General features: G+C 40.4%; 1 protein-coding gene across 1 annotated transcript in view; it reads right to left on the reverse strand.

The window, feature by feature from the left end:
• The window catches only part of PTPRB (protein tyrosine phosphatase receptor type B), an 87141-nt gene that overhangs the window by 48018 nt on the left and 17617 nt on the right, over positions 1-21506 (reverse strand). The window contains exons 3-7 of the mRNA XM_065413720.1: positions 18472-18713; positions 11752-12028; positions 2657-2935; positions 2021-2278; positions 819-1082 (exon numbers count right to left, since the gene is read on the reverse strand). Of these exons, the coding sequence (XP_065269792.1) occupies positions 819-1082; positions 2021-2278; positions 2657-2935; positions 11752-12028; positions 18472-18713 (1320 nt within the window). The remainder of the gene's footprint in view (positions 1-818; positions 1083-2020; positions 2279-2656; positions 2936-11751; positions 12029-18471; positions 18714-21506) is intronic.

A 21506-nucleotide genomic window follows, 5' to 3' on the forward strand; every position in this document is an offset into this window, starting at 1 on the left:
TCCTGTGTGTAGCCAAGGCCTAAGTCAGTGCTGTGGGCAGTCAAAATGGCTTACATTTAATGAGCTATGCCTAGAACCAGGATCTTGCTTACGACCAAGTTTCATAGCATATCAAATGCTTGGGATCTTAACATTGATGAGTCAGTTCCAATATATATAAACAAACTCTAGAACTGTTGTGATTGAGACTGAAGACTTGAACATGTCTGACTTGTGAGTTTTTTTCTATCCACAGATATATGACCATAGTGTGGCAATGTCGTTATACTTTGTTGATAGTTTTAAATAATTTCACAGTATCTTACATGCATACTTCCATATACTGTAGCCCCATTTTATCTCTCTCTGGATGGTGTTCAAAATAATAAAATTGAGCAAAAGCTATTGAATGTACAGGCACTGAATAGTTTTGCTACAGGCTCAACCAGCTACTGATGTCTATCTACAGCATGTACCACCGCTTCCTTCTGACAGGTCAGCACTGTAGCTTTAACTACTAGCTGCAAGGTTGCTGTAAGCAGACTGGCCAGTAAGGAGTACTGTAAGATCAGCCCAACAATTTTTACCTCACAGAATCACAGACTTTAAGGCCAGAAGGGACCACTAGATAATCTACTCTGACCTTCTGTACATCACAGGCCATCAACACCAGCCAGCACCGGCACACTACACCCAACAATCAAACCTCAGCAACTTCATATTGCCTAGCAACCAAACCCTCTTATCTTCCAACATGATCTTCTACATGGCAATGTATTCAATGGGATAGATCAAAGTGGCTTTGATTACAAATGTTCTTACTGATGCACAAGATTTACCTGTCCTGCCAGTTGCTATCTTGTCAGTGAATAATTCACCAGTGATTGTGCTGACAGTGACCTGATAAAGACTTCCTGGAATCAACTTGTCAAACTGAGCCTCTGTGACCTGGGGCTGTAAAGTTTTGATTTCTTTAATGGATCCAAGATGAGACAGAGTGATATTGTAGAAATCTAGGTTTCCTAGAGGTCTTTTCCATGTAACTTTTAATATATCCAAGCTGCCATCACTCGTCACCATCAAATCTGAGACTTCTGCTGGGGCTAAATAAACAGAACAAGAAAGGAAACAAAATATTTCACCCAGAATATACAACCCCCCTTTATTACACACAACCCGCCCTACTACAGCAGCATGGCATGTAGTTTGATTTTTTTAAACCTATATTTAAGACCATTTATACCCAAAGTGGCTCTACTAACATTGCTTACTGTAACATCGCTGGATGATCAAATACATGAGTCACCCCCTTATTTTCATTGATTGTGCATGTTGAATGTAAAGGCTGATAATGGCATGCGCTGCTCAAGGTTATTGATTGCTGGAGAGGTGTTAGCACAATAAAAGCTGTAGTTTGACTGGAGTTATTCCTGATTGACACCGGTGTAAGTGGGATCAAAATATGACACTCTATATTTTGACATTTCACCAGAAGAAAAGCAAACCAACAACTCTTACCTTGTTTTCTGCTAGGGTTGTTCTTAAACATATCAAAAGTTACAAAGGTTCTTTTCTTCCTCTTTTGTTTTTCTAAAGTGACCGCTTTGGCCCATGCTATTCCATGCAGATTTAAATAGTGGGTCACAATCTACTGTCATGCCATATGCATAATTCCCAGTGAAGTCAACAGGAGTTTTCAGTGAGTCTCAAAGTCAGGATTTCTAACCCCCCAAAAAGGAACTACTGAAATATTTACCTCCAATTTTTCAGAAAACCACTAAGCTCTGCAACTCACATCATTAAAGTCAGTGAGGCTCATGAAGTTAAACCCCATACAATGCTATGAAAGAATGGGGCTGTATGCTGCCTAGATTCAGGCATACAGTGCTCAGCTGGGGTCAGCTGGAGCTCTGCCACACAGAGGGCAGAATTATGAACCTTAGTGTTCAGTTTAGGCCAGACCAAACAATCCCACTTATTATTTTGAAATGCACTGTATTGCAACCTCACAGTTTTACTATGAGTTATTATGATATCATACCTGTCCTAACCAGTTTAAAGTTGTAGCTCTCTAGTCCTGCAGCTTCAGCTATGATAGTGAGATTATACAGATGTCCTGCTGTAAGTCCAAGAAAAGTGTAGGAAAGTAAGCGTTCCTCATAGTTGATCTCATGAACTGGTCCTTCTTTATCCAGTAATACCAGCCTGTATCGATCCACATAACCAGAACCAGGTAACCATGAAACGTCGATAGTGTCTGTCTTGACACTGATCTGAATGTTTTGCACTGGGGATGGCACTGATGAAATAAAAAACATATGTTTTACAGGTAATGGTTTTCTTCACTATCTGAGCAAGATTGAATTGTTCAACTTTGCAAAGATTTTGAGTGTTTAGGGTTTGCCAAAAGCAAAACCAAAATTGATGACCAAATTGGACCTGTCAACATTTCTTCATACTTAGAAGATGTCTCTTAAAATTAGTTAGAAATTCTTTGTTTACTTTTATTTATAACCAACGCGAACCATTTGTTAGGTTAATGAAGACTGATTACATGCTTAATTTGCTATCTAGGAGAAATGTATATCTATACCCTTTTTGAAATGCATAACCTCAAAATGTGTGTAAAAATGCTCAGTAGCCTTATTGAGATGCACTACAGTAAAACAGGTCTCACCAGTAGATCCGCTGATGTGAATTGCTGGGGTGCTTTTATTTCCAGCAACTGCAGTGATGATAACATTGTATTTGCTCCCAGGGGTGAGATTGGAAAAGGTCTCTTCTCTTCTTGAAATACCTCCTTGTATTGAGACATTCTGTATCTTTTTATTATTATGATCAGATAATTGTAGCTGATACCAGTCCACCTTTCCTGAGGATGGACTCCACAAGACCTGCAAGCTTGTGGAAGTAGTTTTTTCCTTATTAATTTCAAATTTAGCTGGTGGTAAGGGATCTGTATTAAAAATAACAACACAAATATTAATTTAGTTGGGTTTTAGAAGAGTTTTATAGGTTAGCTCAATCAACTCCAACAATTTCCCAGTTTTTCATCATTCCATTGCAAATCTTTATTGAAAATTCTCTCTTTATTCCATTCCCAAACACTATATTCACTGAAAACACAACTAATCTTCCTATAAGTTGGCCCTGGAGAACCCAGCTCTGTGTATAGTATAGAAAAGCGCATGCTTCAGTGTGTGTAAACAAAGATTTTCAAAATCTGTTGACAACAAAACTATGGCATCACTATATCAGAAACAGCCCTGCAGTCATAATGACTCAGGATACTGTTGCCTATAAATATTAGAGCATCAGTGACTAACTTTCAGGCGCTTATGCCAGATTAAGAGGGTTTTTTTAGTTGAATGCACAATACAACACCACAAATAAATGCACAACATATTTCAGCATTTCCCAGCAGTTAAGTTGGACACAAAAGTGTGTAAATTTAAAGTTCTTCAAGATGAAAGTACAATTTTAATTATGATAGTGTTTTGCTTTTTGCTATTGTCTTCAGTCAGCATAAGCACCTTCTGACAATACATATCCACTCTTCTACTGGAAGGGTCTCCAATACCAGAAGTATTGTCCTGCACACCATGTCTAAAAACAACAACAATAAAAAAAAACCCACCTGTATATAAGCTTTTAGAATGTATACTTTAAAGGACTATTCTTTGAGAACATATCAAATTGATTAAGTAGTCATCCTGGGCAAAACTGCTTGAGAGAAAGCTTAAGCTCCAAAAATGAGAGCAAGTATACTCCAAAATGTACAGACTTTTGATTATTTTATAGTTTCCTGTAACTAAAAGAAGTCATTATACACTGATGCACTAAAGCTCTCATTTGTATTTGGTAACATAGTTATGTTAATGTACAAAAAAGTACTAAAGTTGCAGACTTAAGCACTCAAAAGTTAGGAAGTGACTGAATTTGGTGCCCATGCTGCCTTAATACAGTCTCCTTGTGCATATGCCTTGCCCAACATAACACACAAAGAGTGTGGCAGAGCCAGGCAGAGATCCCAGCTGTGCAGGATACCAGCACCGCATCTTAACCCTCTCAAAACCCATCCTTTTCCCTCTTTCAACCCACTGCTTCATTAACTGTGCACCCTGAGTAAGGCAGGGGCCCTATAAAACAAATGGGCAACGTTCATTCAGGCATTTCCTAACTTTTGAGTGCCTGACTTGGCAAATGTAATATTCTTTTAATATAATTTCTTCTACGTAAACTTCTAGGTTTAAAAAACAAACAAACTAACACCCTCCCCCCCTAAATTCCATCCAAACCACACTGACCCTTCCATAGGGGTCTGCTTCAGGCTTGTTCTGCACACAGGAAAGTCTGGGCGGTGGAGAAGCCTGGAGGCAGCCTGGTAAGGCTGCTGTGAGTTAGAGCATCCTCCAAGGCTTCTCTTATTGGGGGTCGACACAGGCTGCTAGAGCAGGTTAGAATCTGGGAGGCACAAAGGTGGTTTACAGTCACCTTCGCCCTCTCCGCTGGGCCTTAAATTTTAGTGCAGCACAGAATGTGGCTCTGAATTTGATTTTCAACCTCTTCTGAAGTGACCTTGTGCAACCTCTCAGTTACCCTATCTGTAAAATGGGAGGAAATGTTACTTGCTTGCCTCCTAAGGCGGGGGGCGTGAGGCCTTGCTCAGTAATAAGGGCTGCAAAGAGCTGAGACTAGAATTCATGGTCTCCATTTTGGTGCCCAGCACAACAGTTCTTGCTAGGCCAAAGCGATGGTGGCAGCTGCTACTACTTTCCTGCTCCCTCCCCATCTGGAACTCTGTACCTGGGAGCGTGCTCAGGGGCATTTGTCTGTGAGGAAGCTCTTTGGGGCTGGAGCATGCTCAGTGCAGATGGACTGTTGAGAAATTTTAACCATTCGCCTTTAAAAAGCTCTGCTGAGCATGTGCAAATGGCGATTTTCCAGGTGTCAGTCTGATATGATAGGAATTTCAGAGGAAAACACAAGGCAAATCTCTGAACCGAGGACTCTGCCGAATTTCAAGTTCCTGCTTCAAACCACAGAGGTACTAGAGCGCTTCAAATAACAGATGGAAGAAAATTGAAAGGGACAGAACTACCTATTTTTCTCTTAACCTTTTGGAAACAATGAACTGATTCAGCTGAAATTTAAAAAAAAAAAAAAAAAATCCACCTGAGGCAAAGTGCAAACATAGAAAGTCTCAGGCCAAACAGTTAAAAGCTTGAAAGAGCTGCAGTGATCGAAACAGAAGGTTGTAATGGAAAGTGTCAGGCAACCTTAATTATAAGACTTTGCTACCAGCTCCACCTATAATATATAATAATCCATTAAAGACTATTATCCGGCAAATAGAAAGAATGTAAAATTATTCTTTGAAGGTGATTGGTCAAATTAGAAAAAGTCACCCTTTAGGAGTCAAACAAATACTACCATTGTGTAAGGTAAGAATTTCCAGCATCTCTTAAGTGAAGAAGAACCATAGGTGATAAATGGAAGGATCTTTCATTCTTGCTGAAACAACAGAATTAGGATTAGGCTGACTGACTGCAAAAGTAATCAACACTGTAATCATGTCTCTTACCAAATCATATAAAAGATAATAGCACATTATTATTTTACGTGCTACAGTTTCTTCATAATGTACACTGTGCTGGGTGTGGAATTTAATTTCCAAGGTGTATTTTTAAAAAAAAGTTGCGTGCCTAGGTGAAGTTCAGAAATTCAAACTTTATCTAATCTATCTGGCCCAGAAAACAAAACACTCAGTCTTTTGTACATCCGTTAGAACAAAGGAACAATGAGATTGGGAAATGCCTGGGCTCAAAGAGCTCTGGCTGGAAACAAACACTTAAAAAACCATTTACATTGTTATAAAATTCTCTGCTGGCAACTGTCCCACACTGATATATCACAGAAATAAAACATTTTCATGAAGATATTTTTATACTACTCTATAATGAACGAATGCCTTTGAATATATAAAATAAATAAATCTGGGGTTTTAATTTTTTTTTAAATTCTAATGCACTAATATCTTAGTTGTGAATTTTTTTAGTAAGAGTACTTACTGGACATGCATAGACCTTGTATGTACATTTGATTAACTGACTAATTATGATTACAGCTGCAGAGTCCCAAAGACATGATGGATTGTAATTATGGAAACATAATATATTATCTATGAGAAAGATATAATCTAGGATGTGAGCACAGGACTGAGAGCTGGGAACTCTCAAATTCCAATCTCAACTCTTTATGGCCTTCAGCAAACCACTTAACCTCTCTTTCTTTCTCTCTTTCTGTTTCCGCGTCTATATATCAGAGATAATACTTACCTACCATACAGGAATTTTGTGAAGATTAGTTAATGGGCCTGATCCTACAGTCCATAAACGATCAATATCTTTTTGGATGAGCTGCATAACGTTTTGCTTCTTGTGAGGAATGAAGCCCAAATTCATGATGATAAAACCTTTATATCACACTACACTATTATAGATTATGAATAGAGAATACATCTCTTCAGAGGATTATTATTATTTAAAATTTGTAATGCTTACAGGCTGACTATGTCAGGGTCCCATTATGCTCAATGCTGTCCAAGATACAGCAAATGACATTTGTCCCAAAGATCATACAATTTATAGGATTACAAGGACGGTCCACCAACATCTGTGGGGTTTATAAAGCCACAGAAAAAAATAAGGGGGGTTTAGTCTTATCTCTAAATTGGCTTGGAGTCTGACAGAGTTTATGAACTCTGTTGGTATATTACTAGGGTGATAGAATTTTTATTCAGTTCAAATACTTAACTTTAAAGTGGTTGCTAGCACAGGTGCCTGTATTTGTCAGTGGAACCAGTCTGAGACAAGGCAGTAACAGTATCTACCAGTGTAGTATTTTAGGAGAATACCATAGAATCATAGAACTGGAAGGGACCTAGAGAGGCCATCTAGTCCAGTCCCCTGCACTCAAGGCAGGACTAAGTATTATGTAAACCTTCCCTGACAGGTGTTTGTCCAACCTGCTCTTAAAAATCCCCAATGATGGAGATTCCACAACCTCCCTAGGCAATTTATTCCAGTGCTTATGTAACCTTATGCTTCCAGTGCTTATGTTCTGTCCCATCTAGTGGCACCGAGACCACTTAAAGAGAGAGATAAAATGAGTCTGCTCTACAACTTTAGCTAACAGAGAGTTGGCTTTTAGCTCATGCTGTAGAGGCTCATGCACTAAGCGCCAAAAGTCCCTGGTTCGATCCCGCCTGCTGACGACGGGGGTCTGTCGGCATTACACTTAACCACCCTGACCGTTAGGAAGTTTTTCCTAATGCCCAACCTAAACCGCCCTTGCTGCAATTTAAGCCCATTGCTTCTTGTCCTACCCTCAGAGGTGAATAACAACAACTTTTCTCCCTCCTCCTTGTAACAACCTTTTATGTACTTGAAAACTGTTATCATGTCCCCTCTCAGTCTTCTCTTTTCCAGACTAAACAAACCCAATTTTTTCAATCTTCCCTCATAGGTCACGTTTTCTAGACCTTTAATCATTTGTGTTGCTCTTCTCTGGACTTTCTCCAGTTTGTCCACATCTTTCCTGAAATGTGGTGCCCAGAACTGGACATAATACTCCAGTTGAGGCCTAATACCATGTTGTACAATGTATTAAAACCCCATCTAATTATAGCTAAACCTAGTGTCTCTATGAATGAAAACATAAGAGTCAATAGCAAGTTTTAAATAATTTATTCAAAAACTAAGGAAATACCCAAATAAAAACTTCATTAAGATACCTTCAAGATTCTAAAGACCAATTAATTACTTCTGGATTTTAAAATATGTATTTCCCCACAAATTTAAACTTAATTTAGAACTTCCTAATGTAAAAGTGTTTTTTAAATAAGGGCTGGATTCAAAAAAGGACTTAGGCACCTAACTGCTACTTTTGGTGCCTAAATCCCAGAATCAGGCCCCAATGGGATTCACAAGCCCCCTGCTCAGCTACAGCTGAACCGTGTAGGCCTAAACTCACTCAACACCTAAGTTTTTGCAGTAAAAGTTCCATAGGTGCCCATGTTTCTGCCAGTGTGCAGAAAAGTTTCTGCTGCTCCCCTTTAGGTGTTCAGATGCCTAAGCCCCAGTGCGATGCACAAACCAAGGGAAGATGGTTGTTTCTCCATCTAACTTGCCTATGGAGCCCAATGCAGTTATCTTGTGAATCTGGCCCTAATGTTCTAATTAATGCCTTGAAGTCACTCAGAGGGACTGCTCAGATGTAAAAAGTTAAACATGTGCATAAGTGTTAGCAGAATCAGGGCCCAAGTGTTTTTGTCTGAAAACATATAAAATCCAATCCTACCACCTTTATTCATACAGTGGTCCTTATTCACATTTGAATAAGGGTTACAAGACAGCCCCCTAGACACATATTTTGTCATCACAGATTTTAAAATATCAATAATATTGTCCAGAATATATATATGTAAATGTATATCTTGTACACTAGTTTATATATTTTAAATACTACAGAACTGCCAATATCAATACTAAAATATGCCAAAGGCACAAACTTGATGCCTAATCACATCTGTTATCTTAGGTTTACAGTGCAGAATTTATCTGTAGAGCTCAGTTCTGATAAATTATCAGCATTTCCCCTCTCATTTTCTGCTCTCCAAAAATAGCACTACTATCAAAATGAAACAGCAATATATATAATATTTATGCCGCATTTTTGGGGAGTGAAGACCAGTTGTAGAGGTACAGATATTGTCTTTTCTAATTAATAATCTGTAGACTAAAGATTCTTCAGTAAACATCGCCATGACAGACTTCACCTGAATGAACCTTTGTGGTGTTTTGGATCAATGTTCTACAAATTAATAGTCTTCAGTTGTCAAATTAAATGGCAATTTAGGTAAACTCTTTTTTCTTGTTTAGAAAAAGCCCTGTCTTTTAACATATAAAGTTTTTCTTTTAATACATTAACATATTAAATTACATTATCTTAAATTACTTTAAGAATATGAATTATACTCACAAAAGCAAATCAAATTAAAGGTTTTCCTCAATTTAAACCTTTTGCTTAGGAATTGCAGCATGTGTGGTATTTACTATGCATTGATCTCACTTTAAATACCAAAGCAGAATGGAGCAAAATAAAGATAGAAAGCTTTTTTTTTTTTTTTTTTTAAATTTTAGGAGCTTAAGTTAAACTTCAACATTATTTTAACTACCCTACCACTTCATATTGTAAGTGTGAACATTTGACATTAAGGTACAGCATTAAGCAAAACATCATGGGCAAAACGTAAACTCGGCATGAGAACCAGCCAATAAAAGCGTAAGCAGTACTGAATGTTCACGAGAAGTTATGTATGTGGTCTATATAACATAGATGATTTTATACATATCTATATACACAATGGGCCTGATTCTGCTCCTATTAAAGTCAATGGGAATTTTGCCTTTCAGTATAATCTGCCCCAAAAGGTCCCCTCACACAAACACACTCATAGGTTAGTTTCCAAGAATGAATGCCTTTATAGATTCAGTTTCCATAACTTAGTTCACAAAAGTACTGACACTAGAAGTGAGTGAGAAAAAGTGGGGAAGTCTTCCAGAAAACTAGAGTAAAATGTTGCCCCTAGTGGAAATGAAGGAATAGCTTCTTTAAAAACTGTATATTACTATATATTAAAATGTACTGTATTTTACTGTATGTATTGTTTTGCCTCGTTAAACCTTAACAAATCAAAGACATTAATTAAAACATTGTAAATAGTTACATTTGGCAGATAATTGTGTATTTCTATACATAATCCAAATTATGTAAATGGCTTGACTACATTCAGGTGCTGGGTAATATTGCAAAGTAAATATTGCAAATAAAGCAACCTGAGTAGCTGCTTCCATAGGTAATTTTCACAATCTCCTTGAGAGATATGTATAAAAAAACACCTCTCTCCTTCTTGCTAACTTCTCTGCTATCCAAACCCAACCCTCACCTAGATCCAGGTAAACTAATTTGGAGGATTTCAGCTGTAAACTTTTGTCAACCTTATTACTTTGTATCCAAAAGACATGTGATAATACAAATATTGTACACAGATCTGTTTTAATCATTCTGTCATTTTCTTATATTCTGTGAAAGGCTGTTCACCAAGATGGAAATCTGTCAAAAATGATATATATAAACCATTGTCTAAATTAAATATTATTACATAATCAAAACACTTTTCACTTATATAACATATAATCTGCTGTCTATGTTGCTACCTTTTGCTCATCTTCTTTTCAAGGGCTATATAAAAAACCTTTACCATTCACCAAAGATTGTGATAGATACCTGCTACTTAGATAAGTTAATTTGTTATTTTTACTTTTAAAGTATGACTCAGCAATATTAAAAACAGTTGGAGCAATGCATGATATAGATTTAAATTTCTGTTACTGTGGAAACTATTAGTTCTACCAAGCCATACTAAAAATATTTCTTGTGTTGAATATATGCCTATCACACTAGATTTGACTGCACTAGATTGTTTTACCTTGAGTTAATTGATTGCCAGTTAACTGAGGTTAGTTAACATTATTTGGAGAAGAGGCACAGTAATTGTGATATAAAACAATGAGGATTAGAGAGGGTCACTTCTAAGTATTCATCTACTATCACCTTCAAACATAAACAAAGACTGCATTTAAAAATTGCAGTGCCTCTCTACAGCTAAAATTTCGGGAAAGGATAAAGGAAGGCATCAGATCATAGACCCGTTTACATTTTTTTAACAACTCTGGTTTGAGTCCTGTATTAGCAACTAGCAGAAGGCTGTCAAATATTATATTTCAGCAGCTTTAAAAAAAAAATATGAAATTAAAACACCAGTATATGTAAGAAAGGGTCCAATCTTTCTCCCACTGAAGTCAATAGTGCAGTTCTTTGTTTTAAAGCTATAAATTGTTTGTACTTAAGAAACCCATGACATTGCATTTGCAGAATATGGATAGAAAATATTTGAGTATATTTATAGCCAATTATGTTTCCAATACAATAAACCTATTGAGAACAACTGGTCCTTATGTAATACCACATATATTCCCATGATATGTATTTGTAGGAAATGTACATACATTTTTATTTTAACTATAATCACAAGCAGTTTTATTTTAGGAAAAGGTATTAGCTTTGAACAGCTACCTGTCAGCTTTCATGGGCTGAAATTGGTCAAACTTATTTCCAATAAAGTTATGCGGAGTAAGACAGTCAGTTATCCACTCTTGATAGGTTCAGTTAGTTTATAATGGAATAGTTGTGTTTTAAATGCAAGCAAATATGCTATGAACAGAGAATCTGTAACGCCTTTGAAGGGTGCAAAGCATGTTTTATGCTGCCATTTCAAAATAGATCTGTTTTGTATTATAATAGTTTGAAATCTGTTTTTTAACAAAATAAACCCTTTAAACAAATCTAGACTATTCACAGTAAAATCTCCCTTCAAGCCTAGAGTGACAGCAACTGGGAAGGAGTTAAAGCATGGGAATTCTAGAGCCAGCCTGCTGCAAACGATATAGATTTAAAGTGCCTTTGGAAATAGTGTCAATAATCCTCTGGGACATCATCTGCCTTCTATTTTCCATCATCAAAGCAAGGTCAGGAAAATCAGCTTCGAAATAAGGGGGTGGGGGGAACAAATCACCCCAAATCCCCTTTCCTAGGCTGCCAAAAAAAAAAAAAAAAAGTTTGCAGCACTTCTGCACCTGTCGCCCTTACCTGTTTGCAAGGAGATGTTGCTCGTTTCTGTGTCAGAGAGAGAGAAAATCCTGAGATGATACAAAGTCCCTGCTTCTAAGCCATTGTAGCTGCATTCGTAGGACTCGTTAGTTTTCTGGACGGGATGACACTCTGTGTGCGAGGCGTTGTCAGAGCTGCACGTCAGGGTGAAGTTGCAGAGATTCCCCAAACTGCTCCATTTGAGATAGACAGACTGGCTGGAAACCCTCCACTCCGTCAGGTTGATGGCACATTTCACAGGCTCCCCATGCCCCTTCTGGAGAGGACAACACAGACCGCTGATTAGCCACAACGTGCCTTGCCTTCTGCAGCACTCACCTGATTCCCCGAGTCGGTCTTGGGGCCATTGGGGTCGCTCACCAGGTGGGGAGACTTGCAAAGTGAGTCAAGAAAAGGAGACATTGCCCCCCCGCCCCTGTTTTTTTTTGGGGGGGGGTTGCTGCTGATGAAGGCGGCGATGGAAATTCACCTGGGGGAGAGGTGAGCGAGTGGCAGGGGGCAGAGGGGAGTCTCTGAGCAGCAGGAAAGGGGGGGGCGCAGGTGAGTTGCTCTGGGATGGATTCAATGAAGATGAAATGATCGGGGGGACTGTGGGTTCCCCCTGGCGCCCCTTCCCCCTCCTGGCAGCTCACCTTGATGAGGGCCAGCGCCAGCCACAAGGAGACCCCAGCTGCCGAGCGCAGCATTGCCATCAGTGTTTTATTTGCAATAATCCTCGTAGTGGGGGGTGGGGAGGATAAAGAAGCGAAGTTGCCAAAAATGGGTCCTGGGTCGAGCCCCCCCCGGCTGGTGCGCGAGCAGCGGGGGCAGCCCTCTGTGGGGCAGGGCACTTGTTGCATGCGCTCAGGGGGGGCCCCGGGCTCCCTGAGGTTTCCTTCGGGCAGGGGGTGCGCAGGGGCTGCCCGCGGCCGGCTGCAGGCTCCGAGAGGAGGAGGAGGAGGAGGAGGAGGAAGAGGCAGCTCGCCGCAGCACTTCCCACGCTGCCATGCTGACCCCGGCTGACTCTGCCTCAGCCCTGGCCGCCGACTTCCGCAATCAAAAGGCAATTTCCTCGCGTCCCTCTCCAGAGGCACAATGGGATGGGGCGGGGGCAGGAGCCAATGTCTGCGGCAGGCAGGGCGCCCAGGCCGGGCTGCCCCTTGTGCCCCCCTCAGCCTGCTCCAAGACTTTCACTTTCCTCCGCTCCTTCCTCCTGGTCCTAAGCTCAGCGCCTCTCGCTTCTCCCCCTTCACTTTCCTCTCCTCCCCCCAGCCCTCTTCCTTCCTATCTTCCTCCCTCATCTGCTTTCTCCCGGGGCTCCTCTCCCAGCCCCGGGCTATTTCTGACTCGGGAGCGCCCAGCTGCTGATTGCCCTGGGCTTCTCTCCCCCTCCCCAGACCCAGCGGAATCTCTTATGTAAACCATCTCGTTTCACGCTTGCCTCACCCCGGGTCCCATCCAGTTCACTTTCCCAGCCCCCCTACTCTGCAGCCAACCTGGGCTTTACACATTGTTTTCAAATCTCCTTTCCCATCTGTCTAGCGACTGGTGGTGTCTCTGCAAAGTCATCATCTGGATAGTGCTATTTTCTGGCTAAGTTTTTCAGCCCCTCCTTCATTCTCTCTCTGCCCCACAGTGTCATTTCAGCAGTGCCCAAGATTAAATACCCAGCAGTCAACATATTCATTCGTTATTTTTCTATCATATTCACACCAGTCTAATCTCTACCTGTAAGAACACCAAAAATAATGTCAGGCTTTGTATGCCCAGGTATTTAATTTCTCCACAACTCCAGGGATGGAGGAGTAACCAGTACATCAAAGAGGGCCAAGTTATCTCCGCTTCTCCCCACCTTCAACTTTTGTCCTTGAAACAATCTCCTTCCCAGTCCCCGAATAGCTCTGAAACTAAAAATACACACCACAGAAAGCAAGAAAGTCTCCAGATTCTCAGGGAACAAAGAAAATGAATTTCATACACTAAAGAAGCAGAAGCAACAGCAGAACCCACCACTTCTCCTATTTATTCCCATTTCCTTACATTTACATTTCAAGCCATAGCAAACAAGGGGTGGGGGTGGGGGTGGGGGTGGGGGAATATACCTAGAATTGTTTCACATCTTCAGTATTAGGATAGATAACAAGCTAGAACCAGATTGGGTAAATTTGGAGTTGAATAGAGAAGAAAGATAGGATCCCCCCCTTTACACAGGATATATTATATTTCTGCATTTTCAGTACTATATAACGTACAAGGGTTTTAACTTTCATGATCAACAATTAAGCAAGTTTGTCAGCAGCACTGTTACATTTTCTTCTGTGGGCACTGACATGAAAAAATGCCTTGAGTTAAAAATGGCTATGTTTGTTAACCCTCTTGGAGGAAGGGGAGGGGCTGCTGGATATTTCTGTCTATTGTTAGAAATAAGTGATTGGTCTGATAAGCAAGATCCAACAGTGTGAAAAGGCCAAACTTCTAACAGTTTTACTCGTGCTGAATAGTATCTTGGTCTCTGAGCCCACACTGAGCTTTCTGAGTGTGGATTCCCACACCTGTACAAAGCTCCATTGATTCCAGTGAGACTGTGTGCAGGGGTCCACTGATGCAAAACTCAGTATTTCGATCAACGCGTTATTCTGCATATAGTCCCATTGCAACAAATGTGGCAGAATCTGGCTCAAAATGAGAGACATAAACAATAAATTGAGCAGCAACCCAAACACGATATCATGCTGGATCAATTTCAGTGACATGTCTAAAATTTTTCTGTAACCACAACTATGTGATTCATAAGCTGTAGTGATAATATTAGTATTATTTTTATTTACTATTTGTATTATGGTAGTGCTAGGAACCTCAATCACTGACCAGGACCCTATGGTGCTAGGCACTGAACAAACACGGTACAAAATGATGGTCTCTGCCCCAAAGAGCTATTCTAAAGTGATAAACAGTAGTGTGATAGGTAACACGCGGCATGTGTGTTAGAACAAAATAAATGTAGATCTGAAATGATCGAGGTACCTTGTTAAAATCAATTCAAGTTGAGTGATGTCTGTTGCTGCACTAGCCACTCAGACTTTCTGATATTACAAGTTTCAGAGTAGCAGCCGTGCTAGTCTGTATCCGCAAAAAGAACAGGAGTACTTGTGGCACCTTAGAGACTAACAAATTTATTTGAGCATAAGCTTCATCTGATGAAGTGGGCTGTAGCCCACAAAAGCTTATGCTCAAATAAATTTGTTAGTCTCTAAGGTGCCACAAGTACTCCTGATATTACAAGATCATTTTTAGAAACAGTGAGGAGATAGTGCTTTCAAGAATGAAAACATTATCAATATTGTCACCATACCAGGGAACAGCAATCTTCAGAGACTTATAAGCATAGCATATCTGAAAAAAAACTATAGCTCCCTATTTCAACATGTGCATGTTTAAAAGCACCTGTCTTTTTTTGAACTTGTGTAGATCATACATAAGTCCTCCTGTAAATGCAACAAGTTCAGAATCTTAAATTATAGCACAGATGTACTTTAAAAATACATAAACTAAAAATACATTTGGCATGAAAGAAGAAAAATCTGTGTTTGAGGAACATGGCAAACTTTTTTTGTTCAAATTTGCAGGTACGTTTCTAGACAATTGCCTTTTCCTTTACCATTTGGCCTTAATGAAATCAGGGGAAGCTTCATAGCTTCAACCAAATGTTGAATTTTACCTAAAAGGATTGAATTCTTCTGAAGAGATTGTTTCCAACCAGAATAATTCAATTGTATTGTGCTATATGGCAAAAGAGAGCCAAATTTCAAAATTTCATCCTGGGAGATTCACAAGTAAGAGGATGCTGCTGCTTTTTCTGTGTTGTCCTTAAACTGAGAAGCAGTTCTTTTTTTATTGATTGAGTGATTGCTTGATTTTTACTCCTGCAATCGAAAAGGCTTTAAAAGCTTCACCCTTTCTGTGTTTTCATTGGAAAATAAGTATAGGTTTGTGGACTTCCAGGAATCCTTCTGTATATTGCAGAGGACAGTAATGCTCAAGGGTAAGAATTGCCAGACATGTCTATCCCAACACTGGAATAAGGGATAAGATAGGTCACTGATGGTAATATATTTTAATAGAATAAACAGCATAATACCAAATAATTAATTCTAAGTTGGTACTCAACAGACACACTCTTAGTAAATCAGTAAGCATGGCCTTTAGCAGTTACTGAATCAGTCTGCTCAGCCAAGAATTTTTTTTTTTTTTTTTTAAGCTGGAAGTGAGTTTTGGGAGTGCCCGGATGCGTGTCTAATAGCAGGCTCCAGTCTTTTTCAGACACTTTCCCAAGGTTTCCTGGCTTTTTTTTTTTTTTTTTAAACACCAACTGTGCTCTCTCTCTTTTTTTAATCAGAAGGAAATGGGCTTTGCATAGCTTTTGTCGCAGCTTTGAAAGTGCAAGCTGCAGATTTACTTGCAACCCAAAGCTGTTCTAAACTAAACATTTTGTTTGATTTAAGTGCCACCATTGTCCCCCCAAAATGGGTTTGTTCACAGTCAAACAACGTCAAGGCTTTTATTCTGTAAGCCATGGAGACTGGCCTGTGTTGGTACTTTCACAGACAGCATTGTGTTCCTAACAATGATACTACGTATTTACATAGCTCTTTCTATTTTCAAAGCATTGTACAAACATACAATCCTTTAAACACCCATGGCAAGTGGACAAATAAATGTTTTAACCCCATTTTACAGACAGGGAAACTGAAAGACCAGTAGTTTAAGGCCAAAAATGTTAAACTTGTATGTCTCAACTGAAGCACCTACATTAAAGTGGCTTGATGTTGCTGGGAGCTGCAGGTGCTCAATACCTCCGAAAATTAGATCACTTTATGTAAATGCTTAATATGGATTTAAGTGCTTCACTTTAGGCATCTAGGCTTGAAAAATTTGACCTATGTGATTTGCTGAAGTCCACTGATGTGAATCAGTGGCAAAACCAGGACTAGAATTTAGGAATTCCTAGTTCACTAGATCATGATGTAGCCTGATTTTTCCAAAACTTTGACGGGGGTACTTTGTGGCAGTGTGGGGAGGCAGAGTGTAAGTTTGCTATTAAGAACAGAAGATATTGTGTAACATTTACATTCAGAGTGAAGTTACCAGTAGGCCCTTAGCATTCTAGTTGGGGTGCACGTACCTTAATGGTGTGTGTGAGACAGCTAGCTTGATGTACTTTGAATGCAAATCATATAGGGTAACATCTAATTCACTTGCATGAAGCCTGAAAAATCAAATCATACCTGGGTGCAATGCAAAATCCACCCTCAGCTCAGCACCAGAGTGCGGGGTTGCAGTGCAGGAACTTTACCTCTTGCTCCAGTTGCTCCAGCCTATGTACTGGGATAGCAGCTACAGCCTCTCTGTACCTTTTGTGCAGGGTGTTCAGATTCTGGATCTGCATAGTCCTGGGTCACATTGCTCCCCCGTCTACCTCCAGCGCTGCCCTCCACACTAGCTTATGCAGAATGGGTGCAAACCAGGGATGTGGAGGCCTCGCTTAGAGGCCTCTCCGTCCACAGTCCATCCATTCGGCCCTCCCCCGAGCAAAGCCTAGGTGGTGCTGACGTCCTTGGGCAGGCCCACTGAATCAGGGTGAATTTCACCGTTACAGTGAAGACCATTGAATAAACAGAAAACTGTTATAGAGCACTCCAAACAGCTGCATGCTAGTTAGTTTTCCTGGAATACACACAAAACTGGGCAGATACAAAGCACATTTCCCAGTCTCATCCAAAGTAATGCTGTCACCTAAAGTAACAACTAAACACTTTTATTTGCCTATTCCAACTTTTTAGCACAGAAAATACCCCATGGCAATAGAAGCAACATGGAATTGAGGGGATTTGAAAGATCAGTATATCTGTAGCAGTGATATAACAAATTACATATCACATTCTTTAAACCTTACTGCCTGCACATAGCCAGATTTTTACAGATGATTGGTGTTTTTACATCCACACATGGCACGTGCAAAAAACTGAGGGTGCAGTTTTTCTCCCACCGTGCTTGACAGAGGGAATGCTGGAAGGCATCCTATAGAGTCTGCATGTGCACTGCTACATCATTTTCCAGGGTGCAACAGTACTCTTTGCTGTTTTTTCTGGCCTACGCATAATAGTGGGCAAAGTCTTCCTCCTTCCCATCTCTGCCCTCCCTCTGTGGGTGAGTGCACCCTAAGTGAAACAAGGAGAGAGCAACCTCTGTGGTTCCCTGAGTGCAGGGCTTGTAGTTTTGCCTGACCCTTATGCAAGATGGCAGTGAAAAAGCTCTTTACACAGTCTCCACACTGCATATCCCCGATATAAGAGCCAGGCTGAATCCAGCTCACAATTATTTAAGTCATTCAGACATCACCCGCTTATACCTGCAAACCATGTATTTAACCAAACTACCTAAATTGCACATAGGAATTACTCACACCAGCAAAACAGCTGAAAATCAGGCTCATAAGGTTGGAATAGCACTTCTCTTTTCAATAGAGATGGAACCACAGTTCACACAGCATGCCGGTTGGAGAATCAGAAATAGCACCCTGTCCTTTGCCCGCTCAGTTGGGCTGCACTTACTCTCAATATGTCCCCTGGCATTTTCAAGGTTCTTCTCAATGCATTTGACACAGATACAGAATGACTGAAAACCAGGTCCAATATATTCCAATTAACTTGTCTGCCTTACCTCTTCTGTGGTACTGAAGTAATGATGGGTAGTTGTTGGAATCCAGGATTTCTCTTTTACTGCAGACAACTTCAGGTTCAGATGGAGTTTTTCATTAGTGTTTTTACTGTAGTTTTCTGTAATATTTCTGATGAAGATCTCTGTGCTACTCCTAAGGAAATTCCCAGGAGTAGATGTAATAGCATTAAAGGGTGAGGAGGTACTTCTACTGTTCTCCAAGATGCAGAAAATCCAGTGCGGATCTAAGATGAATAAAGGACAATAACTAAAATTAGCTTCATATTTGCTCATCATCCATTCTTTCAATGATAAAGACCCTGGAACGTGTTATACTGTAAATAGTTTAGGTTAAGTGTACCTGTCAGTTCTATAGACTTTTATTTTCAGTGGAAACAGATGTTTTATAGACCTTTCACTTAAATGATCAGAATATTTGTGAAAACCATAGTAAAATAAAATTACTGGATCATTTAAACCATCAATTTTAAGCAGAATTCCCCATTGACTTTGAAGAGTGGGATAGTGCTTTAATATTGATGGCATGATATGGCTCACAGAATTTTGCATTTATTTGAACCTATTGGACATGAAAAGATTCCAGTTTCCTAGGGGAAAATAATGATTTGCATAACATTCCAGGCTAGAGTCCAATCTCATTTACAGGGTGTAAATGCAGCGGGACATCATTCAAGCTAATGGAGTCAAGTATCAGAGGGGTAGCCATGTTAGTCTGGATCTGTAAAAGCAGCAAAGAGTCCTGTGGCACCTTATAGACTAACAGACGTATTGGAGCATGAGCTTTCATGGGTCAATACCCACTTCGTCGGATGCATGCTAATGGAGTTACTTTAGTGTAAATGCTGTCTAAATCTGGCCCTCTTTGTCACAAGTGTGATGCTTGCATTTAACTTTTAATTCTTGCTTGAAAATAGTAGATCAAAGCATTCAAAACAATCTTGACAAATTGGAGAACTGTTCTGATTTAGACAAGTTGAAATTAAATAAAGATAAGTGCAAAATACTTCCCTTACTAAGGAAAAATCAAATGCACCACTACAAAACGGGGAATAACTGACTAGGTGGTAGTACTATTGAAAAGGATCTGGGGGTGATGGTGGATCAAAAATTGAGCATGAGCCAACAATGTGATGCAGTTGTAAAAAAGACTGAGATCATTGTGAGGTGTATTAACAGGAGTGTTATTTGTAAGACATGGGAAGTAATTGTCCCGCTCTACTTCAGCTGGAGTCAGGGCCATCCATAGGGGGGTGCGGGGCCTGGGACAACTCCCCCCCCCCCGTTCGCCTCAGGCCCTGCCCCCACTCCACCCAAGCTCCCACCCCGCCTATTTTTGGCTTCTGCCCCCGCGCGACGTTGGGAGCTGGCAGGGCAGGGCGGGCTTGGGCCAGGTCACTTGTTGCTGCTGGCAACAGGCTCCCTGCTATCCACCCAGGCTGCCCTGGACTCCATGTCCCCCTGAAGCCCGGCCCCCTCCACCCCCCAAAGCACTGGGCTCGGGGCAGTTGCCCTGGTCCATCCTATGGATGGGACGGATCTGGCTGGAGTACTGTGTCCAGTTCTGGGCAGCACACTTTAGGAAAGATGTGGACAAATTGGAGACATGCCAGAGCAGAGCAACAAAAATTACAAAAAGTTTTTTTAACCTTTCCTCAGAGGTCAGGTTTTCTAAACTGGGCACTTTTAGTTTTCAGAAAAGAAGACTGAGGGGGGACCTGAGAACAGTCTTCAAATATGTTAAGGGCTGTTACAAAGAGGATGGTGATCAATTGTTCTGTATCAAGGGAGATTTAGGTCTGATATTAGGAAAAAATTTCTAACTCTAAGGTTAGTTAAGATCTGGAATAGGCTTCAAAGGGATGTCGTGGACTTCCCATCACTGGAGGTTTTTAAGAACAGGTTGGACAAACACCTGTCAGGGATGGTCTAGATCAGGGGTAGGCAACCTATGGCATGTGTGCCGAAGGCGGCACGCGAGCTGATTTTCAGTGGCACTCACACTGCCCGGGTCCTGGCCACTGGTCCGGGGGGCTCTGCATTTTAATTTAATTTTAAATGAAGCTTCTTAAACATTTTAAAAACCTTATTTACTTTACATACAACAATAGTTTAGTTACATATTATAGACTTAGAGAAAGAGACTGTCTAAAAACATTAAAACGTATTACCGGCACGCGAAACCTTAAATTAGAGTGAATAAATGAAGACTCGGCACACCACTTCTGAAAGGTTGCCAACCCCTGGTCTAGGTTTTCTTGATTCTGCTTCAGTGCAGAGGGCTGGACTTGGTGACCTCTCAAGGTCCTTTCCAGCTCCACATTTCAAAGATTCGATGATCATTTAAAACATTTCCATGTGTACTATTAAACCAGTTCTGTCCAGAGAGCAAACTACCCCTGGTTGCTGTCTTTTCAAGGTTCTGATAACAATTATATGAGTTAGCTGAATCATTTGCAAATTTGTACCACTGGTTTGTGTTTTTAGTCACGTATCCTTTAAGAGAATGCCAAAGTTGCAATTAGAGTGCAGGAAAGATTTTCCTGCACATTTTTCCTCCACATTTTCATGTCTCTTCCTCCCCACTGATATGTATTTAATATCCTTTCTCTGTGGCCAGTAGGGCAGGGTTCAATCTGTGGTGGACTTCATCTGGGAGCACCACATTTAGGCTGGGCACTTGGAACTGCTCACTGTCTTCTCCCAGAGAACTGAACCACCATGTCTAGCCTTTACTAGCCTAAAGCCTATGATACTTTGCCTGTCTTTGAAGCAGGGTCTTGCACGTGACAGAACTTTGTTTTGGTGCTGCACCACTGCGTTGGTTGCCACTTAGAACAATTTTAGCTCACAGGCCTTCTAAAAAGATTTAATGACTGGGTTAGATGTAGCAGAAAACTTCCAGTATGATTACTTAGCATGTAATTATGATGTCTTAGCATGCCAACCTATGATTACTCCTCTACCAAAAGGATCAGTTGGTGAACTTTCATCCTAAAATGAATATAACTTTTCTCATA

This window comes from Emys orbicularis, chromosome 1 (assembly GCF_028017835.1).
Source record: "Emys orbicularis isolate rEmyOrb1 chromosome 1, rEmyOrb1.hap1, whole genome shotgun sequence".
NCBI lineage: Eukaryota > Metazoa > Chordata > Testudines > Emydidae > Emys > Emys orbicularis.